General features: G+C 43.0%; 4 protein-coding genes and 1 pseudogene across 5 annotated transcripts; 1 reads left to right on the top strand and 4 right to left on the bottom strand.

Annotated features, from left to right (window-relative positions):
• The first annotated feature begins 949 nt into the window (after positions 1-949).
• On the top strand, positions 950-4,890 carry LOC123132057 (uncharacterized). Its single transcript, XM_044551805.1, has 5 exons — positions 950-1,417; positions 1,678-1,756; positions 2,640-3,479; positions 3,689-3,946; positions 4,142-4,890. The coding sequence occupies exons 1-5, from the start codon at positions 1,030-1,032 to the stop codon at positions 4,299-4,301; spliced, it is 1,725 nt and encodes a 574-aa protein (XP_044407740.1). The 5' UTR covers positions 950-1,029; the 3' UTR covers positions 4,302-4,890.
• Positions 4,891-12,453: 7,563 nt separating this feature from the next.
• LOC123132056 (chlorophyll a-b binding protein of LHCII type 1) lies at positions 12,454-13,432 on the bottom strand. The gene has a single exon (XM_044551804.1). The coding sequence runs from the start codon at positions 13,362-13,364 to the stop codon at positions 12,564-12,566; it is 801 nt and encodes a 266-aa protein (XP_044407739.1). The 5' UTR covers positions 13,365-13,432; the 3' UTR covers positions 12,454-12,563.
• A 2,911-nt stretch (positions 13,433-16,343) lies between these two features.
• On the bottom strand, positions 16,344-21,034 carry LOC123132055 (chlorophyll a-b binding protein M9, chloroplastic-like; annotated as a pseudogene). The gene is made up of 2 exons (XR_006464469.1): positions 20,141-21,034; positions 16,344-16,862 (listed from the first exon to the last, which is right to left on the bottom strand). The product of XR_006464469.1 is annotated as a chlorophyll a-b binding protein M9, chloroplastic-like (transcript).
• Positions 21,035-23,153: 2,119 nt separating this feature from the next.
• Positions 23,154-23,949, bottom strand: LOC123132054 (chlorophyll a-b binding protein of LHCII type 1; the record flags this gene model as incomplete). Its single annotated transcript, XM_044551803.1, is given in 1 exon segment — positions 23,154-23,949. A coding segment is annotated over 1 exon segment (678 nt), but the record flags the coding sequence as incomplete, so codon positions are not given.
• A 2,264-nt stretch (positions 23,950-26,213) lies between these two features.
• Positions 26,214-27,213, bottom strand: LOC123132053 (chlorophyll a-b binding protein of LHCII type 1). Its single transcript, XM_044551802.1, has one exon. The coding sequence runs from the start codon at positions 27,135-27,137 to the stop codon at positions 26,337-26,339; it is 801 nt and encodes a 266-aa protein (XP_044407737.1). The 5' UTR covers positions 27,138-27,213; the 3' UTR covers positions 26,214-26,336.
• Positions 27,214-27,879: the final 666 nt, after the last annotated feature.

Genomic DNA, 27,879 nt, shown 5'->3' with positions numbered 1-27,879 from the left:
TAAGAAACATTTTTCTTATACATATTTTAACAATTTTTAAATGCATGATCGACATTTTTTTAAGATATGTTTTGATGTCCACTTTTTTTATACATATTATACATTTATTGTATACAGAAGAAACATTTTTCTTGTAGAGCAGGTTATAAGAAATTAATAGGTCAGTTGAATATTCGGTATCACTAATTTAATAGTTCAGATTTTCGGTTAACAACTTTCAAGTACATGATTAATATATGTTTTGATGTCTATATTTTTCATACAGATGATACATTTTGTATACATATAAAACATTTTTATACACATTTAACATTTTCAAATACATGATACAATTTTCCATACACATTGTACATTTTTATGCACACCTATTTTCTATACACATTAAACATTTCCAAAATATATAATTAATATTTGTTTAATGGTATGGATATTTTTCAATGTTGAACAGTTTTGTTTGTATATTTCAATACATATAAGGAAAAAAGTGAAAAAAAAACAAAAATTAAAAAGACGAGACAGGGACATGACGTGGGCAACGCTTTCAGCCGGCGCGCCGCTTCAATGCCAACACCATGAAAGGTCACGTTCGCTCTGAATCGACATGAAAGCGGCACTGGTTTTCTGGAACGACATTGATCGACATGAATATGTGACAACTGCTTTGTGCAGGAAGATCGATGGCACGGAAGAGGTTTTAAAGTGGGACCGGATGTGTACGGGCCAGCGTTCCGAACGCCCGCAAATCCCTGATTTGCGTCTGCTTGCGGGAATTCAAACAACGTACGTAGGATATGCGCTTAGTTTTTTCTTTCTTTTTGACGGGATGATATGTGTCTAATTTACATGTGTATGGACGAAATAAACTGTAAAATGCCTAATTTGAACTAAAGCACTAGACCCGTTGCAGGGCAGCTTCCCTCCGTCCTTTCAAGGATGGACGGGCAAGATCGACGCGGGGGACCTGACCTAGAACCTCACCAAAGCCCAGGAGACCCCTCCCTCGGCAGCGCCTCGCCGAGCACCACCGCCATGGCCGCCTCGTCCTCCCTCCTCGCCGCCGGCGACAGCGCGCACCGGCGGCAGTGGCGGTACACGTGGGAGACCCTGGCGCACCTCCCCCTCCTGCGTCTCTACCTCTCCCACCCGGCCCTCTCCGCCGCGGCGCCCTCCGGCCTCCGCGCCGACCTCCGCCTCGAGGCCGACCTCCTCCTCCTCTCCTTCTCCCTTGCGTCGGACCCCGTATCGCTCAGGGTCCCCGTGCCGAGGGTGCTCGTGGACCCCTCCGCCCCGCCCGAGTGCCGCGCCGCGGGGGACCACCTCGAGGTCCGCCTCACCCTCGTCCTCCCCGTCGACCATCCCGTCGTCGCCGCCGCCTTCCCCGGCGCCGGCCCTCCCGCGCCCCTCTCCCTCCGCGATGGTGAGCTTTTGGTTAACTTCCGTTCCCCTCTGAGATTAAGCGAGGTTTAGTTAGTTTCCCAATTGCCTCCTCAACTGAAATTGACTCAGTACTCAATAATCACTCACAGATTACCATAGCCCCGTATATTTTAGTGAAGACTATAATCTGATTTCTACTTTCAAATGACAGTGAAGTGTTCAGAGCTAGGTTTCCTCATTTTGAATCTCCATGTTTCAGATCAATTTTGAGATATTTTTGTTGGTTCTTTTTCATGGCAGATTTGAAGTCTCTATCTTCTGGAGATGTCCATTTGTACTGCAAAACATGCTCAGCAAGATTGACAAAACAGCCACTAAGGTAGACATTTGGGAACCTTGTGGTTGGGGCTTTACACTTTAGGTGCAGTCTTTACTCTTCAGTTACATGTCTCACTTGTTTACACGTTAAAAAATTCATGGAAACTGAACCTACTCAAATCAAATTGCTGGCACTCAGTACTTCATACTTAGCAATGTCCAAACCCATGATAGTGTGCTATGCAAGAATGAAGAATCACGATCTTAATCAAACTGCATCTCTTTGCAGAAACTGGAAAGATGTTAATATCTAGTGGAAAGTGCAATAAAAGTTTTCATAATCAAGTTAAACTTTTTATCATTATTTATTTCTCCCGCACAACCTGTTCTTTTTCACATGTAATAAGTAAGTTATTCAGAGATGCCTTGCACTTTCATATCATCTCCATTGCTTTTAAATTGGAGAGAACTTACTATTGGTTGATGGATCTGCTCATCAGTCATCGCATCGTAGTGGTTTACGAAGTTCTGTTGGAATGTAAATGTTCTAAAGAAGCATTAGAAGTGGCTGATTTTGTCTGACGAGCAACACGGGAAGTGGTAAGGAAGCGCTTTATGGTGTAGTCTTATGCTCTCGTCCCACTTGGAAGATATACTATTGGTTCAGTAGATAATTTCTAGAATCTAAGTTCTAAAAATAGCTGCAATCTACAGATCACTAACACTAAGAGTATCTTATTGCATTTAAGCATTAGGTAATTACTCACATATCATCAGCCTGCTCATGAGCTTGTGCGATCTACAACTCATGGGTGCTAATAGTTTGTACTGGACGTGAAAACTAGGTGCACAGCTTATGTTTCGTCAGTATTATAATGGTCCAAAAGCTTCATATGAACCTTATCTCGTTGGCGAGTCTCATGTTTAAAATAACTACTTTTCAGGGACGTTGTGGAAATGCCATCTTTAAATTGGGAGGATGTGGCTGACAATTGGTTTGGTGGATGTTGCACATCATTCGGAGGGGCAAGTGAGAAGTTAATATCACACTATATCAATGCATACGGTCGCCTGCAGAGAACAACTCTACTAGATGCTACCTCCATTATTATAGAGAAGGATTATCTTGAGACTGATATAGTGTCGAGAGTAGATACTTCAGTGCCCAGTGTTGATTTTGTTGCACTAGAAGAAGCTATGTTTAATGTTACTCTAGAAAGCGATCATACTGCCGAGAAGATAAAATTGAATAATTCAGAAGAGGAGGTATGCCATGAAAAGAAAATTGGTTCTAATCACTTGCAACCTCCAGTTCTTTTGGAAGAGGGTCCTTGTATTGATAATACTGAAAAAAATGGAGGCACTCCTTGGACTGATCAGTGTGGTACTATCCAGCTGAATAATGGTGGCGATGTGAATTCTGAGAAGTCTACAAGTGACTGTTTTATTGAAAACATGGAGCAAACTTCTCAAGAGGCTGATTCGAATCTGGTAGATCCATGCAGTTGCTGCGGTGACAATGGAGATAGTGGAAAAGCTGGATTGGAGAACCAAAGAGATTACAAGTTAACAAAAAGTATCTCTCTTGGAAGTAGCTTTATCGTTAAAGAACCAAACCTTGTGAAAGATGTTAACTGGGTTGAGCTTCTATGTTCTCATTGCTCGTCATCTCTTGGATCATACCCATCGCAATATTCAGATGCTCCATCAGATGGACGGGTACGGCTGTTCAAATGTTACACATCCTCAGACCTTCCTGTTGGGGGTCCTCATGATGTGTTCAGGTACTCTATATGTGCTTCTCTCTAGTTTTGAGATAACTGGTGTAACCACTCCTAATGATTGAAAAAAGGAAGTTAAATGACAACTCTTATACATAGTCTGGCAGTTAGAGCTGTTGCTCCTTGTAACTCTCTGAATGGATATTCTGCACTAGCTTGGTGTTCATAAGTTGATTTCATCACTGACATGGGGCATGGTTATCTATTTGCAGGGGACACACATTGGAAAAACTATTTGTTAATTTGTTGCTTGAAATTGCTGAAGATGAAATATCTTTTCGTACAATAGTGAGAGATTTGAAAACCAAAAGGCCCATGCTGCAAATAGTCCTCCTTAGTTCAAAAGCATGGATGTTTTCTGGTTACTGCTATGAAAATGAAATGGATGGTTCACATGTGACAGCACATCTGCAGCCTACTGTTAAGCTCCTGTATTCTAACTGCAGTAGTGCCTCAGAAACAGACTTAAGGTATGGTATATGCTAAACCTACACCTAGTCTTTTTGTTGATGGGAAGTATACTGATGTTTACATACCTACCATACTGTCTACAGCATTAATTGTACCTCAATATGAAATTTGGACAGATGATTGTATTTCCTGCAAGTCTGTTATGTGTGAAGTCACAATGGCAGTAACCTGTGTTTGTTTCCTTCTGTTTTCAGGACAGTAGAGGAGTGGTCATCCAAATATCGGGCTGAACAGTTATACATGATGGCCGGGCAGATAAATGAACTTACTGAATGCCTTAGCTCAGCCAAGGATGAGTTCCCTCTTTCTTGCTCGTCTCTTGAAGGAATGTGTCTTTCGTCTCTGGAGCGTTGATTCGATTTTAAGATGCTAATACTTTACTCATGATGCCCCAAGCCGCTGACTGATCATTGTATCATGCATCTCTGGTGTAGACCCTAATCATATATACCAAGCACTGTTCCTGCCTATCTCATTTTAGTAGTCGTTTGGCGAGCTGGTTATCCCGTCTGTACACTGCAAGATTTCTGGACTCCCTCCTGTTGACACAAGTCTGAGTGACAGACGGAGTTCTTATTCAGCTTGCTTTTGGTGATAGGGGTTTCAGCCTTCTCGTCATCTACTCTAAGAAGTATTTGGCACATTGTTGTAGCTATACAGCGTTAATGGCCAACCCACTAACCTGCTTGTATTCTGTATTCTGGTATGTTGCTAGATTTTAGTCCTTGAAATGCATTTATGGAGTGATATGTGATGCATTATATTTCTTCGACTCTTCTGGTAAAAATATATTTCTCCAACTCTTATAGCCTGGTGCAAATGAAGCATCCTTGTAATAACATAACTGATTCCTAGGAAACTGCAGATCAATCAGTCTCTGCTGATGTCTTAAACCCAAATGCAACCATGTTATATATTAATATTATGAATGGTGGTTGCAACTTGCAAGATTTGTGGTGCCTGGTTACATTCATCAGATATAGTCTGGAGCAACTAGCAAGCACAAAAATATGAATGGTTTTGTTAGTCAATAAAGGTAACAGTGCTGGGGTCTTGCATCGGTACAAGAGTGCTTGGCTTGCCCCCTTCTGTAACATAACATCAACCCCTTAGATTCCTCCACCCAGATTGTCACATGCATTGATGCATGGATGTGTACATATGTTCCTTTTTCCTAAAAGAGTAATTTCATCTTAATTGCATTTGACTGTATGATTTGGTTTGAAAAATATACAGTATCACATTTGTTCATATCAGTTAAATAATTTTGCGCAAACTGTCCACTATTTTGGCCTATTGATCACATGGTATGTCATCAAACTCCTAGTATTTTTTTATTTGTATATGATAATTACAAGGGTAGATGAAAAGAACCAAACCCAGCCTGTGATAAATGAAGTGACTGTACGTGCAAGCTCATGGATCTGTACATGTGCATGTCCATGTTTTGTCCACTTCAATGTGTTTTGGAACAACGTGCATGCACCACAGCATCAGACATGATTTGCGTAGACCTTTCTCCACAACCATGAAAGTGGCGTGGAAAGGGCTCATGATTTATCCAGTGTTGTTACAGAAATGGTAAAGCACAGTAGGGCCATGCATGAGAGGGTGAACAATGACCTACCTGTGAGACATGTCATATTATCTTAACTAGCTGGAAGGAAAAGACTACACTTAATGTTGCATTGGGTCCTGATGAATGCACCTCCCTTGATGATGATGAATGCAAAAGGAGGCATTATTACACATGAACATAGTTAGGCATGATATTAATAGCATGTTGGATAATTATGATGATAAGTGCAATGATCAGAGTGAATTTAGGAATAAACACAAAACAAATAGACAACTTGTCCTAGTCGTACTGGTGAAGTATTTTGATAGAGCAAGCTTAGGTACTAAGCCTTCCTATACCATTGTATAATGCTCACATGCAATGGGGATTGATCCTTTTAATAAAAATAATTATTATGCCCATCACATTCGGCCAACTCATGCATGTATTTCAACAATGCTTGGTTTTTGTCTTTGTCGTTTTCATTCAACATGTTACATAGCACTAATTAAGACGCAATGTTCGAGATGATGTGCATCTTAATTTGGTGCTCATCAACCTCTCCTTATCCTTTCATTTACGGCATCCAATCCAATAATTAGATCACCATTTTAGTAGATCAGTCACGACAAACATTGGTGTCTAGTTACATCAACATATACATACACTAGCTGGTACTGTTTCTTGTTGTGTAATTAAAGAAAAGACACAGTGGGCCAATAGATTATACATGTAAGCTCTATAATGGCAGACATAATGAAGTGGGGCTAGTCCCCCTAATCATCTCCAGTACCCTTAACTGGAGCTTTCATCATTTGGACACATAACCAAATTAAGGCCGTGATCCAAATTGAATAACCAACCCTAGCTTTATCTGCAAGAGGATCTGACATTGTATTTTTTTTTTACCTTCAAGATCTGATTGAGTAACTACTTCCCCTTGATCTTTGGCATGGTGCTCTTCTACACGCTCATTAGTTCTTGGAAATATATATGCATGGACAAGTGCTTCTATGCTCTGCTGAAAGTAAAAAAGAAGATGAAATTCTGTTGATCTGTCATAATTAAGAATGATAATAGTGAAAAAAGGTCTGATCAATATGATACTGCCTTTTTCACTTCATCAGACATGATTTGCATAATACTTTCCAAAGTGACTTTTCACAGAATGAATCATTTTCAGTTACCAATCGTGCAAACATAAGATCAGACCAAAATACACTAGTAGTACATAGAACTTTACAAGAGTAAATAGTATACCTTTTCACTGTGCAGGTCAAAGCAGAGGAAGCGGGAAGGAACTTGCCTTTGAGCAATGTGGTGGCCCAGGCATAGAGGGATCCAAGGGAGAAAATGATAGCACTGGCCACTGGCCAAAGTCCTAGTGGAGCCGTTGCACTAGTATCTGAATTTTATATTGGCTGGACATGTTATCCATCTATTTGCTCTGATCATGAAACTGTGGCCGCATCCATGCAGCAGCATCTGAGACCAGGTATTTAATGGAATAGAACATTCTACCATAGGTGAAGTGAAGCTAGCCTACGCTACACGAGAGCTGTTGTTGATCTGATCTTCAAGGTTAGTGATGAGTATAAAAGAAACAAGTTGGTAAGCTTATATGAGCATCCATATGTTTGTTGTGTTGACTTCTGCCTTCTTTTCGGTGGCCTTTTGAGCGTCTGGGATCTGGTGTATGATTTTAGTTGGTAAAAACTCGATACAATCGAGGGATTAGATACACACATCCTCCTGTGGCATGAAGAACCTGTTATAAATTAATGGTGGGAAAAATATGGTTATATTTATTGTTTGAAAAAAGCCAGCATGAATCATTGCTCTTTTTCTCGAATTAATAAATTTTGCAGGTACAAAAGGAGTAGGTCACTCTTTTTTGTAGGACATGCAAAAGAATCAGCAACTTGTTCTTGTTTAAATTAATTAGTACTTGAAATTGGGATCCTACCAAAACATTATTTCCCCCCTGGAAGCTCGAGAAAGCAGAACACTTTAGAGAAAAACCTACTGAATATATTATTATCAACCAAAGTGACGCAGGTTTTCTGGGATTTAATTGATCTTCTGTTTGGAACTGGGTGTTTCAAATTTTGGCGGGCTTAGAGGTTGGCTGGTGTGTTCAAGTACGGATAGCCATGTGCATAAAAATGCTACCAGTGTTTTTATTGGACGTGCTAGCGTCGGTAGGGCGGCCGTTGTGGGAAATCGGCTGCCTCCTGCCTCCAGTCTTACTTGCTTCTAGAGCGTCCAATCTCAGTAACAAAAGCAAATGATCAAAGTGCAGTTTTTTTTCGTGGGTATATAACTTTCTCATGATCTGCCAGAGAACGTGAAAAAAATGTTGCAATCTTTTCAAACACACGCATACGTTTTTTTTATATGTAATATATATGTTTCTATTTGTTGTAACATGTCTTTGAGAAAATTGTTTGCAAGAAAATATCTGGTGGAAACCAAGGTACAGTGAACATTAGTGTAAAGCAAGTACAAACTACTCCCTGTTTTAAGGTTTCTAAAAATTCTGGAACAAATATGTTGGGGAGGTGATGTTGTACAAATATATATGTTTCTCATGATCTTACGCGGAGTTCGTATGAGGATTTTTGTTTTTTCTTTTCTTCTATGCTTGATTGACTCACTTAGATGTACAATAACTAGGGCACATCTAGATGTGTCCTAGACACACCTATATCAATGATATAGCATTTAGATGTGCAATACTTAGAGCACATCTAGATTTTCTTTAGCAAAACCGATATAAAATCCAAGTTAAAAATCAAATTCATTTGGGAGGTATAAAATAACCAAATTCAGTAGTGAATATTGACCACAATATCACTATTTCTTGCATAATTTGTTTTTCTCTTACCACCCAATGAGCATGAGTTTGAGCTTCAAATTTCACATGCTTATAGGCCATCACCCTTCTAATGCACTTCCATTTCTCGGGAATTGTTTAGAAGTTTGAAATTTAATACACTATATTTTATCAGGAATTGGATAGATGCTTGAAATGTGATATCTGCTGGATACTTTCTAGTCGCGAGTACCATATGGCAACATACATAACAATACACGGCAACACTAGATGCCTTCACAAGATGAACACAACACTTCACAACAGATATGGACGGCCAAAAGCATTGCAACACGGCTTTCATCCATTTGAAGTTTGGGATTCAAGTTGCTAATTATTTACCATTAATACTTTGGCCAGCAATGTCGCTGCATTGGACTCGCCGCTAACGAATCTGATCAGGCGAGCCCAAATGCATCCCAACCCCACCCACCATCTTCTCCGAGCTCGGAGGCGCGTCGAATTTTCATTCCAATTCTTTGAGCTCCATCCGGGGTTAAGGAGTGGCGAGAAAAAGAATCCTGGGGAGAAAGGAGGGTTGAGGGAGCACCAGGAGCGAACAATCTGAGAAAATGACCGAGAGGGCGGGGGAATAGTTTACCAGATACATATGGAGGCTTGTGATTTTCTTGAGATTTTCCATAGTAAGTGTTGAACTGAAGGGTAAACACTCGATGTATTTTAGCTAGTTCAACGATCAGGGTTTAAATTTCGTTTAAAGTAAATTAGCTGACAACAGTCCCAGGATACATAATGTCCATATTATTACTGCGTGAAAAGTATGTAGACACTATCAAGAGAAAAATAAAGATGTGGGTGTCTTCCATTTTCTCTCACAAAAATTTCACAGCGAAATTCAGTCCAACTTAAAAGGTGCACTATCTGCCAAAGAACAGGGAAAACCCACTTCCCTCCTAACGAGACATGAAAAGAAGATTAGACAAACAGCAGATTTGACCATCCAGCAAATGAGCAAGACAGATCGAATCAGTACTAGTACAGATGCACTCCTCGACCTCGATTAATTTACATTTACACTGATAAAAGAGATGTAATTAACTAAGATAAATCCATTGCATCGACAATGCGAAATTTTTACAGCTGCATTATTGGATCATCTCCTCTGTCTCTGTCTTTCAAACTGGACTTGATCGCTCGCACTCGCAGCACTTCAGCGCTAGGCGCGCGTAGGAAGAATCAATCAGTTCGCCTCGGCCACCCGGCTGACGGCGAACACGGAGTCCAGGTCCGCCGGCACGCGGAAGTACTCCGCCGCCTCGCCGTCGTCGCGGTTGCACCGGCGGTCGGCGAAGATCGCCACCGCCGTCCTCGCCTTCTTCGGCGCCGGCGGGCACGTCGCCGCCTCCCAGGGTATCGTGCACCCTTTCCCTCTCGGCGTCGTCACCTCTTCTTCCTCTTTTTCCTCTTCTTTCTGCTCCTCCTCTGTCTCTCCGCCGTGTCTTCGGCGGCCGACCTTGACGGGCCTGAGCGGCACGGCGATCCAGACCGCCGCCGACGCAGCCTTCTTCCTGCCCCCGCCGCCGCCTGCTGCCTGGTCGCCGTCGTTGCCAGCAGCTCGCATGCCGCCATGGTGGTGCAGCTGCAGCTTCGCCATCTCTTGCAACCCCATGAGCGCGGTAAATGCAGCTGGCTGGCTTAGCTACCTTGTGTTTGAGTGTGATGAGCAAATTGAGCTGCTGAGAAGACAACAGTGGAGTGGAGAAATAGCAGCAGATGAAAGCTTTGGCAGCTAAGAAAAATGAGGGAGAGGCTTTTGGGAGGTCCTTTGTGAAAGTGAGGAGGGGCTACTTGATGAAATATATAATGGAGACAGGGGAGGGTGAAGGCTGTGGTAGGGGTGGTTGGGCTGGGAGGGCGATTAGCTGGGGTAGATACGGTCTTGGACTCTTTCTGACTGACTGTGCATGGGGATGGGGGTATAATGTATCAGGTGAAAAAGATTTATCAGCCACGCGGTGATAATTGTGTAAGAATAAAAAATAGTTCAAGCACTGATTTTTTCTTTTCAAACTGTACACCATTTCTTTATAGAAGAGAGCTACAGCACTCCAACACCTGAAAGATACCCTGCAGATGGCTGCTACTCCGCTCTCGCCCGCCAGCGCCCATTGACGCAGTTCATCAAGATGAAGGGGCAAAGTTCAGTTCCACTGTGCTGCTGACTAGTATTGGCATGCACTCTAGCCTCACTTTGTGCTTCCATGGACACCAGTCACCAGCAGGTTAACATGACCATTGAGTTGGAACCTTTGCGCCTGGCCTCTGGGAGTTGCTTCCTGGAATGGAACCACCAATCTTCCAAGATGTCCGTGCTAGCGGGGATCGGATTGTCAATATGTGAAAAGCATCCCACAGGTGTGCACGGTTCAGTTTTTTTTTTTAAATAGTCACCTGGTAGTCCTTACTTGATAGAGATTTTCTGAAAGAAATTTAAACTCACTTAGAGGTAGGTGCGGCATCGCACATGGCGATGGTGATAGCCTGTTTGGTTTAGGGTCAGCACAACATCAATCGAGTCGGTGGTGGTTGCGACATGGTAATGGAACACGGGGATGATCGCATAGGATGCAACGATGTTTCAGTCGTCAGGTTTGGACCGGGCTTAATTTGGATTCATATATACTAGACCTTCTTTTGCATCCATCGTATGAGTAACTAACAATAGGTGCTTCAGGCCAGGTGTGAAAACTGAAAAATTGGGAGCAGAAGGAGGCAAATCTGCAGTGGGCAATGCTTTGGCACATGGTCCTTTGTACTTCACATGAATGGTAGTAGTACAATTCAAACCACACGCACGTGCGTGCTGTTCGCTGCAGTCTCATAGCCAACAGCCATTCTTGATTACCAGATCAATGTCTATCTGTCACTGAATTGTCCAAATCATTAAGTAAAAATGAAGAGAGTCCTGAAAAATCACTGATGCGATATCATTGGCCACACTCTGTTTTCTTGCAAATTAAAAAATGAAACAAAACCATGGCTCTTGCAGTTGAGCCGAATGGATTGAGATCATTCGGGATGGTTGCCTTGATGGAGAGCCTGAAGAATAAAGACATTATATAAGTTGACTCTCTCTGAACACATTATATATGTTTTTTTACCAGAAAACAGTAGAAAAGGATCCTACTATGTAATTATATTCATAAAAATATTTACAGGGGACTATATACAGAAGAGGAAAGGGGAAAGATTACAAACTATTTTCTATCCAAGAAAGAAAGTTATCCGAGTGTTTTCTCTTTACTCCATAGATAACCAGAGTAAGATCTTCACTGAAACTTCTAAGCCATCTTTCCAGAGAGGACCTCTCTGTTCTGAATATTTTATCATTCCCGATCTTCCATATATTCCAACAGCATAGAATGACTATCTCCATGCTAAATGGAGTGTTAATTGCTATTCTTGCAAGCTTAATTTCATCAAAGGTTGGGCTTGTGAGGTATAAAAGCATTCCAGCATGCACGAGAAAAACTGCAGTCCTAGAAGAGATGAAGCTGAGTTTCTTCAGGTTGTTCATGGAAAAGGACACAACTGCAAGGGGGAAGACAAAATGTTTTCCTCTGCACCAGATTTTTGGTGTTAGCTCTCTCATAAAGTAGTAGCCAACAATTTTTTTTTGTTTGAGTTGACAGGCACTCTTCCAAAGCAAGATAAAATGTGCACAAGCTTGAAAGTAACCATAAGAATATTGTACATCTTCTTGGAGGAGTAATTGGCAGAATTCCATGAGTAGTCAATAATATTCTCTTGCATTTGGATGAACTGAGAGTGAGCCTGAGCGGAAATAGGTCTACGAAACTTGTCTGCTAGATCATGCAGTTGCAAAGCTGCACTGAAAGGATATTCAAGTTGGTGGCATAGGAGCAAAGCTCAGGATGAATCACCAGAGCCTGGTTTACATGTTGCCACTCTTTTAAATAGGGGAATCAGTTGAAATGTGTCTTCCACCAATATGGTAATAGTTAAGCAAGCACACACAGAAGTATTTATCTGTTCTCGTGAACCATGATCACAACAAAATGGTCAGACCGATGCAAGGCATGCCATGGAAGTGGACAAATCGAACCATTCTTTTGCACAAAATTCTCGTACTTTACATTATGATAGTACAACTCAGGCCACAGGACAACGCGCCTCATGGCGAGCACAGTCTCAAGACACCTTACTTGCCGGGGACAAAGTTGGTGGCAAATGCCCATGCATTGTTGTTGACGGGGTCGGCGATGTGGTCAGCGAGGTTCTCGAGTGGGCCCTTGCCCGTGACGATAGCTTGGACAAAGAAGCCGAACATTGAGAACATGGCAAGGCGACCGTTCTTGATCTCCTTCACCTTGAGCTCGGCGAATGCCTCAGGGTCGTCAGCCAACCCAAGAGGGTCGAAGCTGCCGCCTGGGTAGAGTGGGTCGACGATCTCACTCAGTGGGCCACCGGCAACGCGGTACCCCTCGACGGCACCCATGAGCACAACCTGGCATGCCCAAATAGCAAGGATGCTTTGTGCGTGGACGAGGCTGGGGTTGCCGAGGTAATCAAGACCACCCTCACTAAAGATTTGAGAGCCGGCCTTGAACCAAACAGCCTCACCGAAGTTGACGCCGTTGTGGGCGAGCAACTCAGGGAAGACACAACCAAGTGCCCCGAGCATGGCCCAGCGGCAATGGATCACCTCCAGCTCCCGGTTCTTGGCGAAGGTCTCGGGGTCAGCTGAAAGTCCGGCAGTGTCCCACCCATAGTCGCCTGGGAACTCACCAGTGAGGTAGCTCGGGGGCTCACCAGAGAGTGGGCCGAGGTAGAGCACACGGTCGGCACCGTACCATGGGCTGCCAAAGGAAACCTGCTTCACCTTCGCTGCAGTCTTGCGCATTGTGACTCGGGCCTCTCCAAAGAGAGCCAAAGATGGTACATTCTTCACCGCCTTGCCGGCAAAGGTCGAGGAGGAGAGGGACATGATGGCTGCCGCCATTGGAAAGCTAAGAAAAGTGTCTGCTGTGCTGTATGGGTTCCCAAAGAGATGATTTGATAGAAGAGGGGGTGGTGGCTACTTAAGGCAGCAGGAGGCTTCATAGGGAATCCATTTGGTGTGTAAAGATAAACAAGGATAGAGAAAAAAATCTTGTGCTTTGCTGCTATTGGTGCTGCATAGATCTCTGGTTCTCAGAACACTTGGCGTAATGAGAGCCAGGAGAAATGAGTATGGCTGTGAACTTGTGTCCAGGAGTGGATGTGACTGGATTTCCTTGGAGGCAGCTGATTGGATCAAGTCTATGAGTGAGACCTTCATGGTTCACATGCACCAGAAAGCATCGCGCGGCGTCACACCGTGTGCACTCCGGCGAGCTGTCGCGCTCATGTATCTTTTAGATTTCAGAAAATCTAAATAGGATGTACCATCTCCATGCGGTAAAAGATCACATTATTGAGCCAAATTCCATACATAAAGCTAGATATATCCATTTGTTTACCATAATGAAAAATGTAGGTCCATCTTAATTTTCCATTTAACTGTCAAATAAAATCCATTTATTCCAATTTACATCTGAATATTCTATATATTTTAGTTTAAAGTAGGGACTCATTATACTGCTAATAAATAAAACAGGTTATGTTTGATAAGAAAAAAACATGACTATTAATTTATTATAACCTTAAAAGAAAGTGTTTCTATGTAATGATTATGAATGTATACATTAAATCTGTAACTTGCAAATTAATTTAAATCATTTTAGCCTTAATCATATGGATTGAAAGAAGGAAAGATAGGGTATTGTATCTTCTCTAACTTTCCTTAATGTTAGAGGATTCAGTTCCAAAAGGCAGCACCCATTGATGCAGTTCATAAACATGAAGGGGCAAAGTTCAGTTCCACTGAGCTGTTGACTAGTATTGGCAAACACTCTAGCGTCCTTTTGCTTCTAGACACCAGCAGGTTAACATGGCCATTGAGCTGAAACCTTTGCGCTTTGGCCTTTGGGAGTTGCTTCCTGGAATGGGAACCACCAAGCCTCCAAGAACTCCATCTCAGCCTGCATCTCGGACTGGAGTTGGATATTGTGAACAGCGTCCCACAGGTGCACGAATAAGAATTAAAAAAAATCTAGGAACTTGGTAGTAGTTCTTAGTTGATAGACATTTTCTGAAAGAAATTTAAACTAACTTAGAGGTAGGTGCGGCATCACACATGGTGATGGTGATAGCCTGTTTGGTTTAGGGGCAGCGCAGCAGCAGGCGTGTCGGTGGTGATTGCGACATGGTAATGGAACATGGGGATAATCACATAGGACGCAACGATGTTTCAGTCGTCAGGTTTGGACAGGGCTTAATTTGGATTCATATACTAGACCTTCTTTTGCATTCATCCTAGGAGTAACTAACAAATGGGTGCCTCGGGCCAGGTGTGAAAACTGAAAAATTGGGAGCAGAGGGAGGCAAATCTGCAGTGGGAATGCTTTGGCACATGGTCCTTTGTACTTCACATGAATGGTAGTGCAGTTCAAACCACACACACGTGCGTGCTGTTCGCTGCAGTTAGCCAACGGCCATTCTTGAATATTAGATCAATGCCTATCTGTCTCTGAATTGTCCAAATCATAACGTAAAAGCGCAGAGAGTCCTACAATCGAGCGGGATGGATTGAGATCATTCGTGATGGTTGCCTTGATGGAAAGCGTGAAGAATAAGCACAAAATAGCCAGCTTCGATGAAAAATGTATACCAGCGTTTCCTTCGCTCGGGCCCCGTAGATTCACCGGCGTACATGGTCATATATGTTGTCTCTTGTCTGAACACATCATATATATATATATATATATATATATATATATATATATTACTGGATAACAGTAAGAAAGGATCCTACTATGTAATTGTATTAATAAAAATATTTACAAGGGAGTATATACAGAAGAGGGAAGGGGAAAGATCACAAAACATTCTCTATCCAAGAAAGAAAATTATCCTAGTGTTTTCTCTTTACCCCATGGATAACCGTAGTACTCCCTCCGTAAAGAAATATAAGAGAGTTTAGATCACTAAAGTACCGTAAAGAAATATAAGAGTTTAGATCACTAAAGTAGTGATCTAAACGCTCTTATATTTATTTACAGAGGGAGTAATATCTTAGCTGAAACTTCTAAGCCATCTTCCCATAGAAAGTCTCTTAGTTCTGAATATTTTAGCATTTCCGATCTTCCATATATTCCAACAGCATAGAATGACTATGTCCATGCTAAATGGAGCGTTAATGGTTATTCTTGCAAGCTTAATTTCATAAAGGTTGAGATCAAGATGAGCTTGTGAGGTATAAAAGCATTTCAGCATGCCCGAGAAAAACTGCAGTCCGAGAATAGATGAAGCTGAGTTTCTTCAGGTTGTTCATGGAAAATGACACAGCTGTAAGGGGGAAGACAAAATGTTTTCCTCTGCACCAGATCTCTGGAGTTAGCTAAAGTAGTAGCCAACAATTTTGTTTGTTTGTTTGAGTTGACAGACACTCTTCCAAAGCTAGATAGATAATATGTGCACAGGCTTGAAACTCACCATAAGAATATTGTGCATCTTTTTGGAGGAGTAATTGGCAGAATTCCATGAATAGTTCCATTGATCAGTATCTCCCTGAGCCTGAAGTGCAGTAATATTCTCTTGCATTTGGATGAACTGAGAGTGAGCCTGAGCAGAAATAGTTCTATGAAACTTGTCTGTAGATCATGCAGTTGCAAAACTGCACTCAAAGGATATTCAAGTTGGTGGCGTAGGAGCAAAGCTCAGGATGAATGACCAGAGCCTGGTTTACATGTTGCCACACTTTTAAATAGGGGAATCAGTTGAAATGTGTCTTCCACCAATATGGTAATAGTTAAGTAAGCGCACACAGAAGTATTTATCTGTTCTGGTGAACCATGATCACAACAAAATGGTCAGACCGACGCAAGGAGCAACATGGAAGTGGACAAATCGAACCGTGATTTAGCACAAAATTCTCATAATTTACATCATGATAGTACAACTCAGACCACATGACAACACGCCTCATGGCGAGCAGAGTCTTGACTCCTGAGACACCTTACTTGCCGGGGACAAAGTTGGTGGCGAATGCCCATGCATTGTTGTTGACGGGGTCGGTGATGTGGTCAGCGAGGTTCTCAAGTGGGCCCTTGCCCGTGACGATAGCTTGGACAAAGAAGCCAAACATTGAGAACATGGCAAGGCGACCGTTCTTGATCTCCTTCACCTTGAGCTCGGCGAATGCCTCAGGGTCTTCGGCCAAGCCAAGAGGGTCGAAGCTGCCGCCTGGGTAGAGTGGGTCGACGATCTCACCGAGTGGGCCGCCGGCAACGCGGTACCCCTCGACGGCACCCATGAGCACGACCTGACATGCCCAAATAGCCAGGATGCTTTGTGCGTGGACAAGGCTGGGGTTGCCAAGGTAGTCAAGACCACCCTCACTAAAGATTTGAGAGCCGGCCTTGAACCAAACAGCCTCACCGAACTTAACGCCATTGCGGGCGAGCAACTCAGGGAAGACGCAACCAAGTGCCCCAAGCATGGCCCAACGACAGTGGATCACCTCCAACTCCCGGTTCTTGGAGAAGGTCTCAGGGTCAGCTGAAAGTCCGGCTGTGTCCCACCCATAGTCACCTGGGAACTCACCTGTCAGATAGCTTGGGGGCTCACCGGAGAGTGGGCCGAGGTAAAGCACACGGTCAGCACCGTACCATGGGCTGCCGGAAGAAACCTGCTTCGCCTTTGCTACGGTCTTGCGCATGGTGACTCTCGCCTCACCAAAGACAGCCAAAGATGGTACATTCTTCAGCGCCTTGCCGGCGAAGGTCGATGAGGAAAGGGACATGGTGGCTGCCGCCATTGGAAAGATAAGAAAAGTGTCCGCTGTGCTGTATGGGTTCTCAAAGAGATTAGAGGGTGTGGAGATGATTTGATAGAAGATGGGGAGGTGGCTACTTAAGGCAGCAGGAGGTGTCATAGGGAATCCATTTGGTGTGTAATCTGACAAGATAAACAAGGATAGAGAGAAAAATCTTGAGCTTTGCTGCCATTGGCGCTGCATAGATCTCTTGCTCTCATAACACTTGGCGCAGTGAGAGCCAGGAGAAATGAGTATTGCTGTGAACTTGTGTCCAGGAGTGGCTGTGACTGGATTTCCTTGGAGACAGCTGATTGGATCTAAGTGCATGTGTGAGTGAGACCTGCATGGTTCGCGCGGCATCACATTATTGAGCCAAATGCCATACATAAAGCTAGATATATCCATTTTTTAGCACAAAGAAAAATGTAGGTCCATCTTAATTTGCCATTCAACTGACAAATAAAATCAATTTATTCCAATTTACATCTGAATATTCTATATATTTTAGTTTAACGTAGAGACTAATTATGCTGCTACTGAAATAAAACAAGTTATGTCTGGCTAAATAAAAAAACTATTAATTTAACCTTAAAAGAAAATGTTCCCCCATTCGTAGTAAATCTTTGAACAAAAATAAATAAATAAATCAAAGTGTGTAACATTACCAAATGGCCCTTGCAGTTGGATACCAAATGACTCCTTCACAGAGAATACTGTAGGGAATATATTAATATCAAGATGATACCAATTACACCCAGTCTCTGCAACAACATAATATCCAGAGCAAGCCTAGACATCCTGCATCTCGAACTGGAGTTGGATATTGTGAAAAGCGTCCCACAGGCGTGCAGGATTCAATTTTTTTTTTTGTTAAAGAATAGTCACCTGGTAGTTCCTAGTTGATAGACATTTTCTGAAAGAAATTTAAACTAACTTAGAGGTAGGTGTGGCATCGTGGCGATGCTGATAGCCTGATTGGTTTAGGGGCAGCGCAAGATCAGTCGAGTCGGTGCTGATTGTGACATGGTAATGGAACACGGGGATGACCACATAGGACGCAACGATGTTTCAGTCGTCAAGTTTGGACCGGGCTTACTTTGGATTCATGTACTAGACCTCCTTTTGCAATCATCTTAGGAGTAATAGCAATGGGTGCTTCAGGCCAGGTGTGAAAAATTGGGAGCAGAGGGAGGCAAATCTGCAGTGGGCAATGCTTTGGCACATGGTCATTTGTACTTCACATGAATGGTAGTAGTACAATTCAGATCACACGCACGTGCATGCTGTTTGCTGCAGTCTCATAGCCAACGGCCATTCTTGAATATTCGATCAACGCCTATCTGTCTCTGAATTGTCCAAATCATAACGTGAAAGTGCAGAGAGACCTGAAAAATCACTGATGCAGTATAATTGGCCACACTCTGTTTTGTTGCACATTCAGAAATGAAAGAAAACCATGGCCCTTGCAATCGAGCGGGATGGATTGAGATCATTCGTGATGGTTGCCTTGATGGAAAGCCTGAAGAATAGCACGTAATAGCCAGCTTCAATGAAAAATGTATACTAGCATTTCCCTCGCTCGCCCCCCATGGATTCACCGGCGTACACAATCATGTAAGCTGTCTCTCGTCTGAACACATTATATATGTTCTTTTACTGGAAAACAGTAGGAAAGGATTCTACTGTGTAACTATGTTAATACACATATTTACAAGGGACTATATACAGAAGAGGGAAGGGGAATGTTTACAAATTATTTTCTATCCAAGAAAGAAAATTATCCGAGTGTTTTCTCTTTACCCCATGGATAACCAGAGTAATATCTTAGCTGAAACTTCTAAGCGATCTTCCCATAGAAAGCCTCTTAGTTCTTTTTTTAGAAAAGGAGGAGGTACGTATATTTTAACATTTCCGATCTTCCATATCTTCCAACAGCATGGAATGACTATGTCCATGCTAAATGGAGCGTTAATGGTTATTCTTGCAAGCTTAATTTCATAAAGGTTGAGATCAAGATGAGCTTGTGAGGTATAAAAGCATTTCAGCATGCCCGGCAAAAACTGCAGTCCCAGAAGAGATCAAGCTGAGTTTCTTCAGTCTGTTTGCTCATGGAAAAAGGACACAACTGTAAGGGGGAAGACAAAATGTTTTCCTCTGCACCAGATTTCTGGTGTTAGCTCTCTCATAAAGTAGTAGCCAACAATTTATTTTTGTTTGAGTTGACAGGTACTCTTCCAAAGCCAGATAAAATGTGGACAGGCTTGAAACTCACCATAAGAATATTGTACATCTTCTTGGAGGAGCAAGTGGCAGAATTCCATGAATAGTTCCATTGATCAGCATCTCCCTGAGCCTGACGTGCAGTAATATTCTCTTGCAAGTGGATGAACTGAGAGTGAGCCGGAGCAGAAATAGGTCTATGAAACTTGTCTGCTAGATCATGCAATTGCGAAGCTGCACTCGAAGGAACAAGTTAGTGGCATAGGAGGAAAGCTCAGGATAAAGTTGTTGTAAAGGTTGGTCAGACCAATTTTCCAGTCAAAGCAGCAAAGAATCACTAGAGCCTGGTTTACATGTTGCCACTCTTTTAAATATGGGAATCAGTTTTAAATGTGTCTTCCACCAACATGGTAACAGTTAAGTAAGTGCACACAGAAGTTACACTAGTGTCAAAAACGATATTATATTATGGAAGAGGGGGTATTTATCTGCTCTCATGAACCATGATATCACAACAAAATGATCGGACCGATGCAAGGCACGACATGGAAGTGGACAACTCAAGCCGTGCTTTTGCACAAAATTCTCTTAATTTACATCATGATAGTACAACTCAGACCACAAGATAATACGCCTCATGGCGAGCTTAGTCCCAAGACACCTTACTTGCCGGGGACAAAGTTGGTGGCAAATGCCCATGCATTGTTGTTGACGGGGTCGGCGATGTGGTCCGCGAGGTTCTCAAGTGGGCCTTTGCCCGTGACGATAGCTTGGACAAAGAAGCCAAACATTGAGAACATGGCAAGGCGACCGTTCTTGATCTCCTTCACCTTGAGCTCGGCGAATGCCTCGGGGTCTTCGGCCAAGCCAAGAGGGTCGAAGCTGCCGCCTGGGTAGAGTGGGTCGACGATCTCACCGAGTGGGCCGCCAGCAACGCGATACCCCTCGACGGCACCCATGAGCACGACCTGGCATGCCCAAATAGCAAGGATGCTTTGTGCGTGGATGAGGCTGGGGTTGCCGAGGTAGTCGAGACCACCCTCACTAAATATTTGAGAGCCCGCCTTGAACCAAACAGCCTCACCGAAGTTGACGCCGTTGCGGGCGAGCAACTCAGGGAAGACACAACCAAGTGCCCCGAGCATGGCCCAGCGGCAATGGATCACCTCCAGCTCCCGGTTCTTGGCGAAAGTCTCGGGGTCAGCAGAAAGCCCGGCAGTGTCCCACCCATAGTCGCCAGGAAACTCACCGGTCAGGTAGCTCGGGGGCTCACCGGAGAGTGGGCCGAGGTAGAGCACACGGTCGGCACCGTACCATGGGCTGCCGGAGGAAACCTGCTTCGCCTTTGCAGCGGTCTTGCGCATGGTGACTCGGGCCTCGCCAAAGAGAGCTAAAGATGGTACATTCTTCACCGCCTTGCCGGCAAAGGTCGAGGAGGAGAGGGACATGGTGGCTGCCGCCATTGGAAAGCTAAGAAAAGTGTCCGCTGTGCTGTATGGGTTCTCTAAGAGATGAGTGAGTGTGGAGATGACTTGATAGAAGAGGGGGAGGTGGCTACTTAAGGCAGAAGGAGGTGTCACATGGAATCCATTTGGTGTGTAATCTGACAAGATAAACAAGGATAGAGAGAAAAATCTTGAGCTTTGCTGCCATTGGTGCTGCATTTATCTCTTGCTCTCAGGACACTTGGCGCAGTGAGAGCCAGGAGAAATGAGTATGCTGTGAACTTGTGACCAGGAGTGGTTGTGAATGGATTTCCTTGGAGACAGCTGATTGGATCTATGTGCATGTGTGAGTGAGACCTGCATGGTTCGCATGCACCACTCCGGCGAGCCGTTGCGCTCATGTATCTTTTAGATTTCAGAAAATCAAAATAGAATGTACCATCTCCTCTTGGTAAAATATCACATTATTGAGCCAAATGCCATACATAAAGCTAGATATATCCATTTCTACCATAATGAAAAATATAGGTCCATCTTAATTTACCTTCCAACTGACAAATAAAATCAATTTATTCCAATTTACATCTGAATATTCTATATATTTTATAGACTTATTATACTGCTTTTTTCTATATATTATACAGCTAATGAAATGAAACAAGTTATGCTTGGTAAAAAAAGATTAGTAATTTAACCTTAATAAAATGTGCCTCCATTCGTACTAAATATTGAACAAAAATAATTCAAAGTGTGTAACATTACCACATAAATTGGAAAAATGATGGAGAAGGTTATTTCTACACGAAAAAATGTTAGTTTAAGCAGAAGTGTTCGATCTTCTGCTGGGTGCATATGCACCCAGGATGAATAGCAAATTTTGAAAAACTAGTAAACATTTTTTTTGTGATAAACATTCTTGAATGGTTTACTAACAAGCAAACAAGTTTCGTGATGGAAAAACATCCGAGGAGGCCTGAAAAAAAAAACCAGTGTTCCAAAGTGCTTAAAAGATGCCCTTTTTTGGAATATCATTTTTTTTCAGACCTCACGAATGATTTTCAGCACAAATTTTTTCATATTGGTAAACACATTCAGCAATCTTTGTCTAAAAAAGTTCAGATTTCTGTTGAAATTGTTTCCTATTTTTTCTTTCCAAATTTACTGTTCAGCCTGGTGCATATGCACCCAAGTGCAGTTTAAGTTGTTATTTCCCATTCTGGGATAACGTATGCTTTTATTTTTATTTGAGCCTAGAGAACTATATAAATTGCATGTGTCATCGCACATAATATTATTGTTTCACTATATTGCAATATATTCACATACTTCAAAACATCAATGTTAAGTCAAATTCATCAACGTGCTTATAATTCTCACTTATAATTATGTATGTTTGATTTGTATATGTGTAGCTCTTAAATTAGGGCAGGAATCTCATAAAAAAAATTATAAGTCAAAGATCTCAAGAAAGAAAATCTTAGCACGTGATCCCCATCTCTCTAACGTCGTTGATTCTCATGTCACCGGTCACCCTATCTTTTGTGTTTTGGTGATGATCATGTACAACAATTATATTGTGTAATAAAACCTTAGTTATTCACAATATTTTAATAGCTATCTTTTATAAAAGTATATTTTATTGTATATCTACTCTTATATGCTTTAAGAAGAATAGCAATAATTTTTAATTGGTTTATAATAAAAATGACACAAAACAGAGACAAGTGTTGCCCACCCATCTCTACCTCCAGTTCTTTGCCACCCACCGCAATATCAGCGTCAACGACCGCCTCTCGCAGCCCCTCCTCAACTAAATTGACTATTTCTCGACGGTTACATTACTTGCTCACTTTAGATAACAATGCCCTAGACCGATAGTGGTAAACCAAACCACTTGGTTGGGCTGGGAGGGAGATATGAAAAATCACTAATGAGGTATAATTGGCCACACAACCTTTGTTGGAAATTAAGAAACGAAAGCAAGACATGACCCCTGCAATTGAATTGAGATCGTTCCCGATTATTGTTTTGATGGAAGCTTCCATGAAAGTTTATATTAGTGTTTGCTCTGACCCCACAAATCCACCAGCGTCAATAGCCTACACAATCATATGAGCCGCCGTTGATCCGAGCACATAATGATAATGGTTAGCTAAGCTCGAGCCGAAATATTTACCTGTTCTCGTGGATTGCAAGCACGATGATCATTTCGATGCAAATCACAACATTCAAGACGGAAAAATCTTGCATTGCTTTTGCACAAAATTCTCGTAATTTACATCATGGTAGTACAACTCAGATTGCACACCAATACGCTTTGGGGCGTGCACAATCTTCAAGACATCTTACTTGCCGGGGACAAAGTTGGTGGCGAATGCCCATGCGTTATTGTTGACGGGGTCAGCAATGTGGTCAGCGAGGTTCTCAAGTGGGCCCTTGCCCGTGACGATAGCTTGGACAAAGAAGCCGAACATTGAGAACATGGCGAGGCGGCCGTTCTTGATCTCCTTCACCTTGAGCTCAGCAAATGCCTCGGGGTCGTCGGCTAGGCCGAGAGGGTCGAAGCTGCCTCCTGGGTATAGTGGGTCGACGATCTCGCCGAGTGGGCCACCGGCGACGCGGTACCCTTCAACGGCACCCATGAGCACGACCTGGCATGCCCAAATAGCTAGGATGCTTTGCGCGTGCACAAGGCTAGGGTTGCCGAGGTAGTCGAGACCACCCTCACTAAAGATCTGGGAGCCGGCCTTGAACCAAACAGCCTCGCCGAACTTGACGCCGTTGCGGGCGAGCAACTCAGGGAAGACGCAACCAAGTGCCCCAAGCATGGCCCAACGACAGTGGATCACCTCCAACTCCCGGTTCTTGGAGAAGGTCTCGGGGTCAGCCGAAAGTCCGGCTGTGTCCCACCCATAGTCACCTGGGAACTCACCTGTCAGGTAGCTCGGGGGCTCACCGGAGAGTGGGCCGAGGTAGAGCACACGGTCAGCACCGTACCATGGGCTGCCAGAAGAAACCTGCTTCACCTTCGTTGCGGTCTTGCGCATGGTGACTCGGGCCTCGCCAAAGAGAGCCAAAGATGGAACGTTCGTCACCACCTTGCCGGCAAAGGTCGAGGAGGAGAGGGACATGGTGGCTGCCGCCATTGGAAAGCTAAGATGAGTGTCAACTGTATGGGTTCTCAAAGAGATGAGTGAGTATGGAGATGATTTGATAGAAGAGGGGGAGGTGGCTACTTAAGGCAGCAGGAGGTGTCATAGGGAATCCATTTGGTGTGCAATCTGACCAGATAAACAAGGATAGAGAGAAAAATCTTGAGCTTTGCTGCCATTGGTGCCGCATAGATCTCTTGCTGTCACAAAACTTGGCGCAGCGAGAGCCAGGAGAAATGAGTATTGCTGTGAACTTGTGGCCAGGAGTGGCTGTGACTGGATTTCGTTGGAGACAGCTGATTCGGTCAAGTGTGTGAGTGAGACGTTCGCATGCACCATAAAGCATCGCGAGGCGTCGCACCACGCGTACTCCGGCGAGCTGTTGCGCTCACGTATCTTTTAGATTTCAGAAAATCAAAATAGGATGTAACATCTGCTCGTGGTAAAAGATCACATTATTGCATCTAGAAAATCACATTATTGCGCCAAATTCCACATATAAAGCTAGATATATCCATTTTTAACATAATGAAAAATGTAGGTCCAACTTAATTTACCATTCATCTGAAAAATAAATAAATTTATTCCAATTTACATTTGAATATTCTATATTTCAGTGTAAATAAAGTAGAGACTCATTATGCTACTGAAATAAAACAAGTTCTGTTTGGTAACAAAAAAACAAGACTATTTATTTAACCTTAAAAAATGTTCCACCATTTGTAGTAAATCAATTGGGGAAAAAGTGATGGATACGATTACTTCTACATGAAAGAAATGTTAGAATAAGCGGAGGTGTTCGCTCTGCTCCTGGGTGCATATGCACCAGGCGAAAATTGAATTTTGAAAAGAATAGTAAACAAATTTAAAACTTATTTTTTTGTGATGAGCATTCTTGAATGTTTTACTAACATGCAAATAAGTTTCGTGATGGAAAAACATCTGTGGAGGTCTGAAAAAAAATCAGTGTTCCAAAGTGCTTTAAAAAGTGCCCTTTTTGGAACATCGTTTTTGTAATGGTTTTTCAGACTTCCACAAATGTTTTTCAGCATGATAATTTTCATGTTTTTCAAATTTACTTCTCAGTCGGGTGCATAAGCCCCCAAGTGCAGTTTAAGTTGTTATTTCCTTAAATTTATGGATAATGTACACTTTTATAGCTTTGTTTTTATTCAAGCCTGGATGACTATATAAATTGCATGTATGATCGCACATAATATAATTATTTCACTATATTGCAATATATATTCACGTACATCAAAACATCAATGTTGAGTCAAATTCATTTACGTGCTTATAATTTTCACTTATAATTATGTATGCTTGATTTTTATATCTTTAGCTCTTAAATTAGACAGGAACCTGACGAACAAATATATGTCGAAGCTCTCGAGAAAGAAAATCTTAGCACGTGCTCCCCAGCTCTCTAACGTCGTTGATTCACAGGTCACCCTATGTTCTTTGGGTGATGATCATGCACAACAATTATATTGTGAATTGTTTATTTGTTGAAAATATTTTAATAGCTATCTTGCATAAAAGTATGTTTTAATTCTATCTACTCTGCTTTAACAAGAATATCAATAATTTTTCAATTGATTTATAATAAAAATGACACAATAGAGAAATGTGTTGATCTATAGGTGGACGCCCACCCATCTCCGCCTCCAAGTCTTTGCCATCCACCACAATATCAGCGGCGGCGACCGCCTCTCGCACCCCAATCCTTGAATAATTGACTATTTCCCGACCCTTACATTGCCTTCTCACTTTAGACCACACTAGTAAGCCATACCACTTGGTTGGGCTGGGAGGGAGATATGAAAAATCACTAATGCAGTATAATTGGCCACACTACTTTTGTTGAAAATTAAGAAATGAAAGAAAACCATGCCCCTTGCAATTGAATTGAGATTAGTCCTGATTGTTGTATTGACGGAAGCTTCTATGAAAATTTATATTAGCGTTTCCTTTGCTCTGAATTGACCCCGCAAATTCACCAGCGGACAAGCCTACACAATCATATGAGGCGTCGCTGATCTGAGCACATAATGATAATGGATAACTAAGCGCGAGCAGGAATATTTATCTGTTCTCGTGGATTGTGATCACAACGATCAGATCGATGCAAGTCATGACATTCAAGCAAGAAAAATCTTGCATTGCTTTTGCACAAATTCTCATAATTTACATCATGGTAGTACAACTCAGACTGCACAACAAACACGCTTTGTGGCGTGAACAATCTCCAAGACATCTTACTTGCCGGGGACAAAGTTGGTGGCGAATGCCCAGGCGTTGTTGTTGACGGGGTCAGCGATGTGGTCAGCGAGGTTCTCAAGTGGTCCCTTGCCCGTGACGATAGCTTGGACAAAGAAGCCGAACATTGAGAACATGGCGAGGCGACCGTTCTTGATCTCCTTCACCTTGAGCTCGGCGAATGCCTCGGGGTCATCGGCTAGGCCGAGAGGGTCAAAGCTGCCTCCTGGATATAGTGGGTCGACGATCTCGCCAAGTGGGCCGCCGGCAACCCGGTACCCCTCGACAGCACCCATGAGCACGACTTGGCATGCCCAAATAGCTAGGATGCTTTGCGCGTGCACAAGGCTGGGGTTGCCGAGGTAGTCGAGACCACCCTCACTAAAGATCTGGGAGCCGGCCTTGAACCAAACGGCCTCGCCAAACTTGACGCCGTTGCGGGCGAGCAACTCAGGGAAGACGCAACCAAGTGCCCCAAGCATGGCCCAACGACAGTGGATCACCTCCAGCTCCCGGTTCTTGGAGAAGGTCTCCGGGTCAGCCGAAAGTCCGGCAGTGTCCCAACCATAATCGCCAGGGAACTCACCGGTGAGGTAGCTCGGGGGCTCACCGGAGAGTGGGCCGAGGTACAACACACGGTCGGCACCGTACCATGGGCTGCCAGAGGAAACCTGCTTTGCCTTCGCTGCAGTTTTGCGCATGGTGACGCGGGCCTCGCCGAAGAGAGCCGATGACGACACGTTCTTCACCGCCTTGCTGGCAAAGGTCGAGGAGGAGAGGGACATGGTGGTGGTTGCCATTGGAAGGCTGAGCAAATTGTCTACTGTATGGATTCTCCAAGGGATGAGTGAGTGTGGAGATGCCTTGATATGAGAGCGGAGGTGGCTACTTATGGCAACGGAGGTGGCACAGGGCATCGATTTGGTGTATAAGCTGACAAGATAAAGATGGATAGGGAGAAAAATCTGGAGCTTCGATGCCATTGGTGCTGCACAAATCTCTTGTTCTCAGAACACTTTTTTTTGGCGCAATGGGAACCAGGAAACGTTATCGCCGTGAGCTTGTGGCTAGAAGTAGCTGTGACTAGGATCAAGTGTGTGAGTGAGATCTGTAGGGTTCGCATGCACTAGGATGCATCGCGCAACGTCACACCGCACACACTCTGGTGAGCTGTTGTTCTCACGTACGTATCTTTTATCTTTCAGAAAATCAAAATAGGATGTGCCATCTCATCGTAGTAAAAGGTCACATCGTTATTGGCCATATTCCATACGTAAAGCTAGATATATCCATTTTTACTCTAATGAAGATTGTAGGTCCATCTTAATGGTCATTCGATTGATAAGTAAATTAATTTATTCCCAATTTAAATTTGCATAATCTATATGTTTGATTTTTATATGCTTTTTATATTGGACTCTCTCATTGATGGTACTTCCTTTGTACCATACTATATGTCGTTTTAGCACTTCAATACTATATGTCGTTTTAGCACTTCAATTTGAAGTGCTAAAACGACATATAGTATGGTACAAAGGGAGT

Source organism: Triticum aestivum, chromosome 6A (genome assembly GCF_018294505.1).
Source record: "Triticum aestivum cultivar Chinese Spring chromosome 6A, IWGSC CS RefSeq v2.1, whole genome shotgun sequence".
NCBI classification, from domain to species: Eukaryota; Viridiplantae; Streptophyta; class Magnoliopsida; order Poales; family Poaceae; genus Triticum; species Triticum aestivum.
The sequence above is the reverse complement of the archived record's forward strand: the minus strand, read 5'-3'. Positions and strand labels throughout refer to the sequence as shown.

Excerpts from the sequence above, each read along its gene's own strand:
- LOC123132057 (XM_044551805.1), top strand. The coding sequence starts at position 1,030 with ATGGCCGCCTCGTCCTCCCTCCTCGCCGCCGGCGACAGCGCGCACCGG. Across the intron at positions 1,418-1,677 it reads GCCCCTCTCCCTCCGCGATG|ATTTGAAGTCTCTATCTTCT; the intron begins GTGAGCTTTTGG and ends TTTTCATGGCAG. Across the intron at positions 3,480-3,688 it reads GGTCCTCATGATGTGTTCAG|GGGACACACATTGGAAAAAC; the intron begins GTACTCTATATG and ends ATCTATTTGCAG.
- LOC123132056 (XM_044551804.1), bottom strand. The coding sequence starts at position 13,364 with ATGGCGGCAGCCATCATGTCCCTCTCCTCCTCGACCTTTGCCGGCAAG.
- LOC123132053 (XM_044551802.1), bottom strand. The coding sequence starts at position 27,137 with ATGGCAACCACCACCATGTCCCTCTCCTCCTCGACCTTTGCCAGCAAG.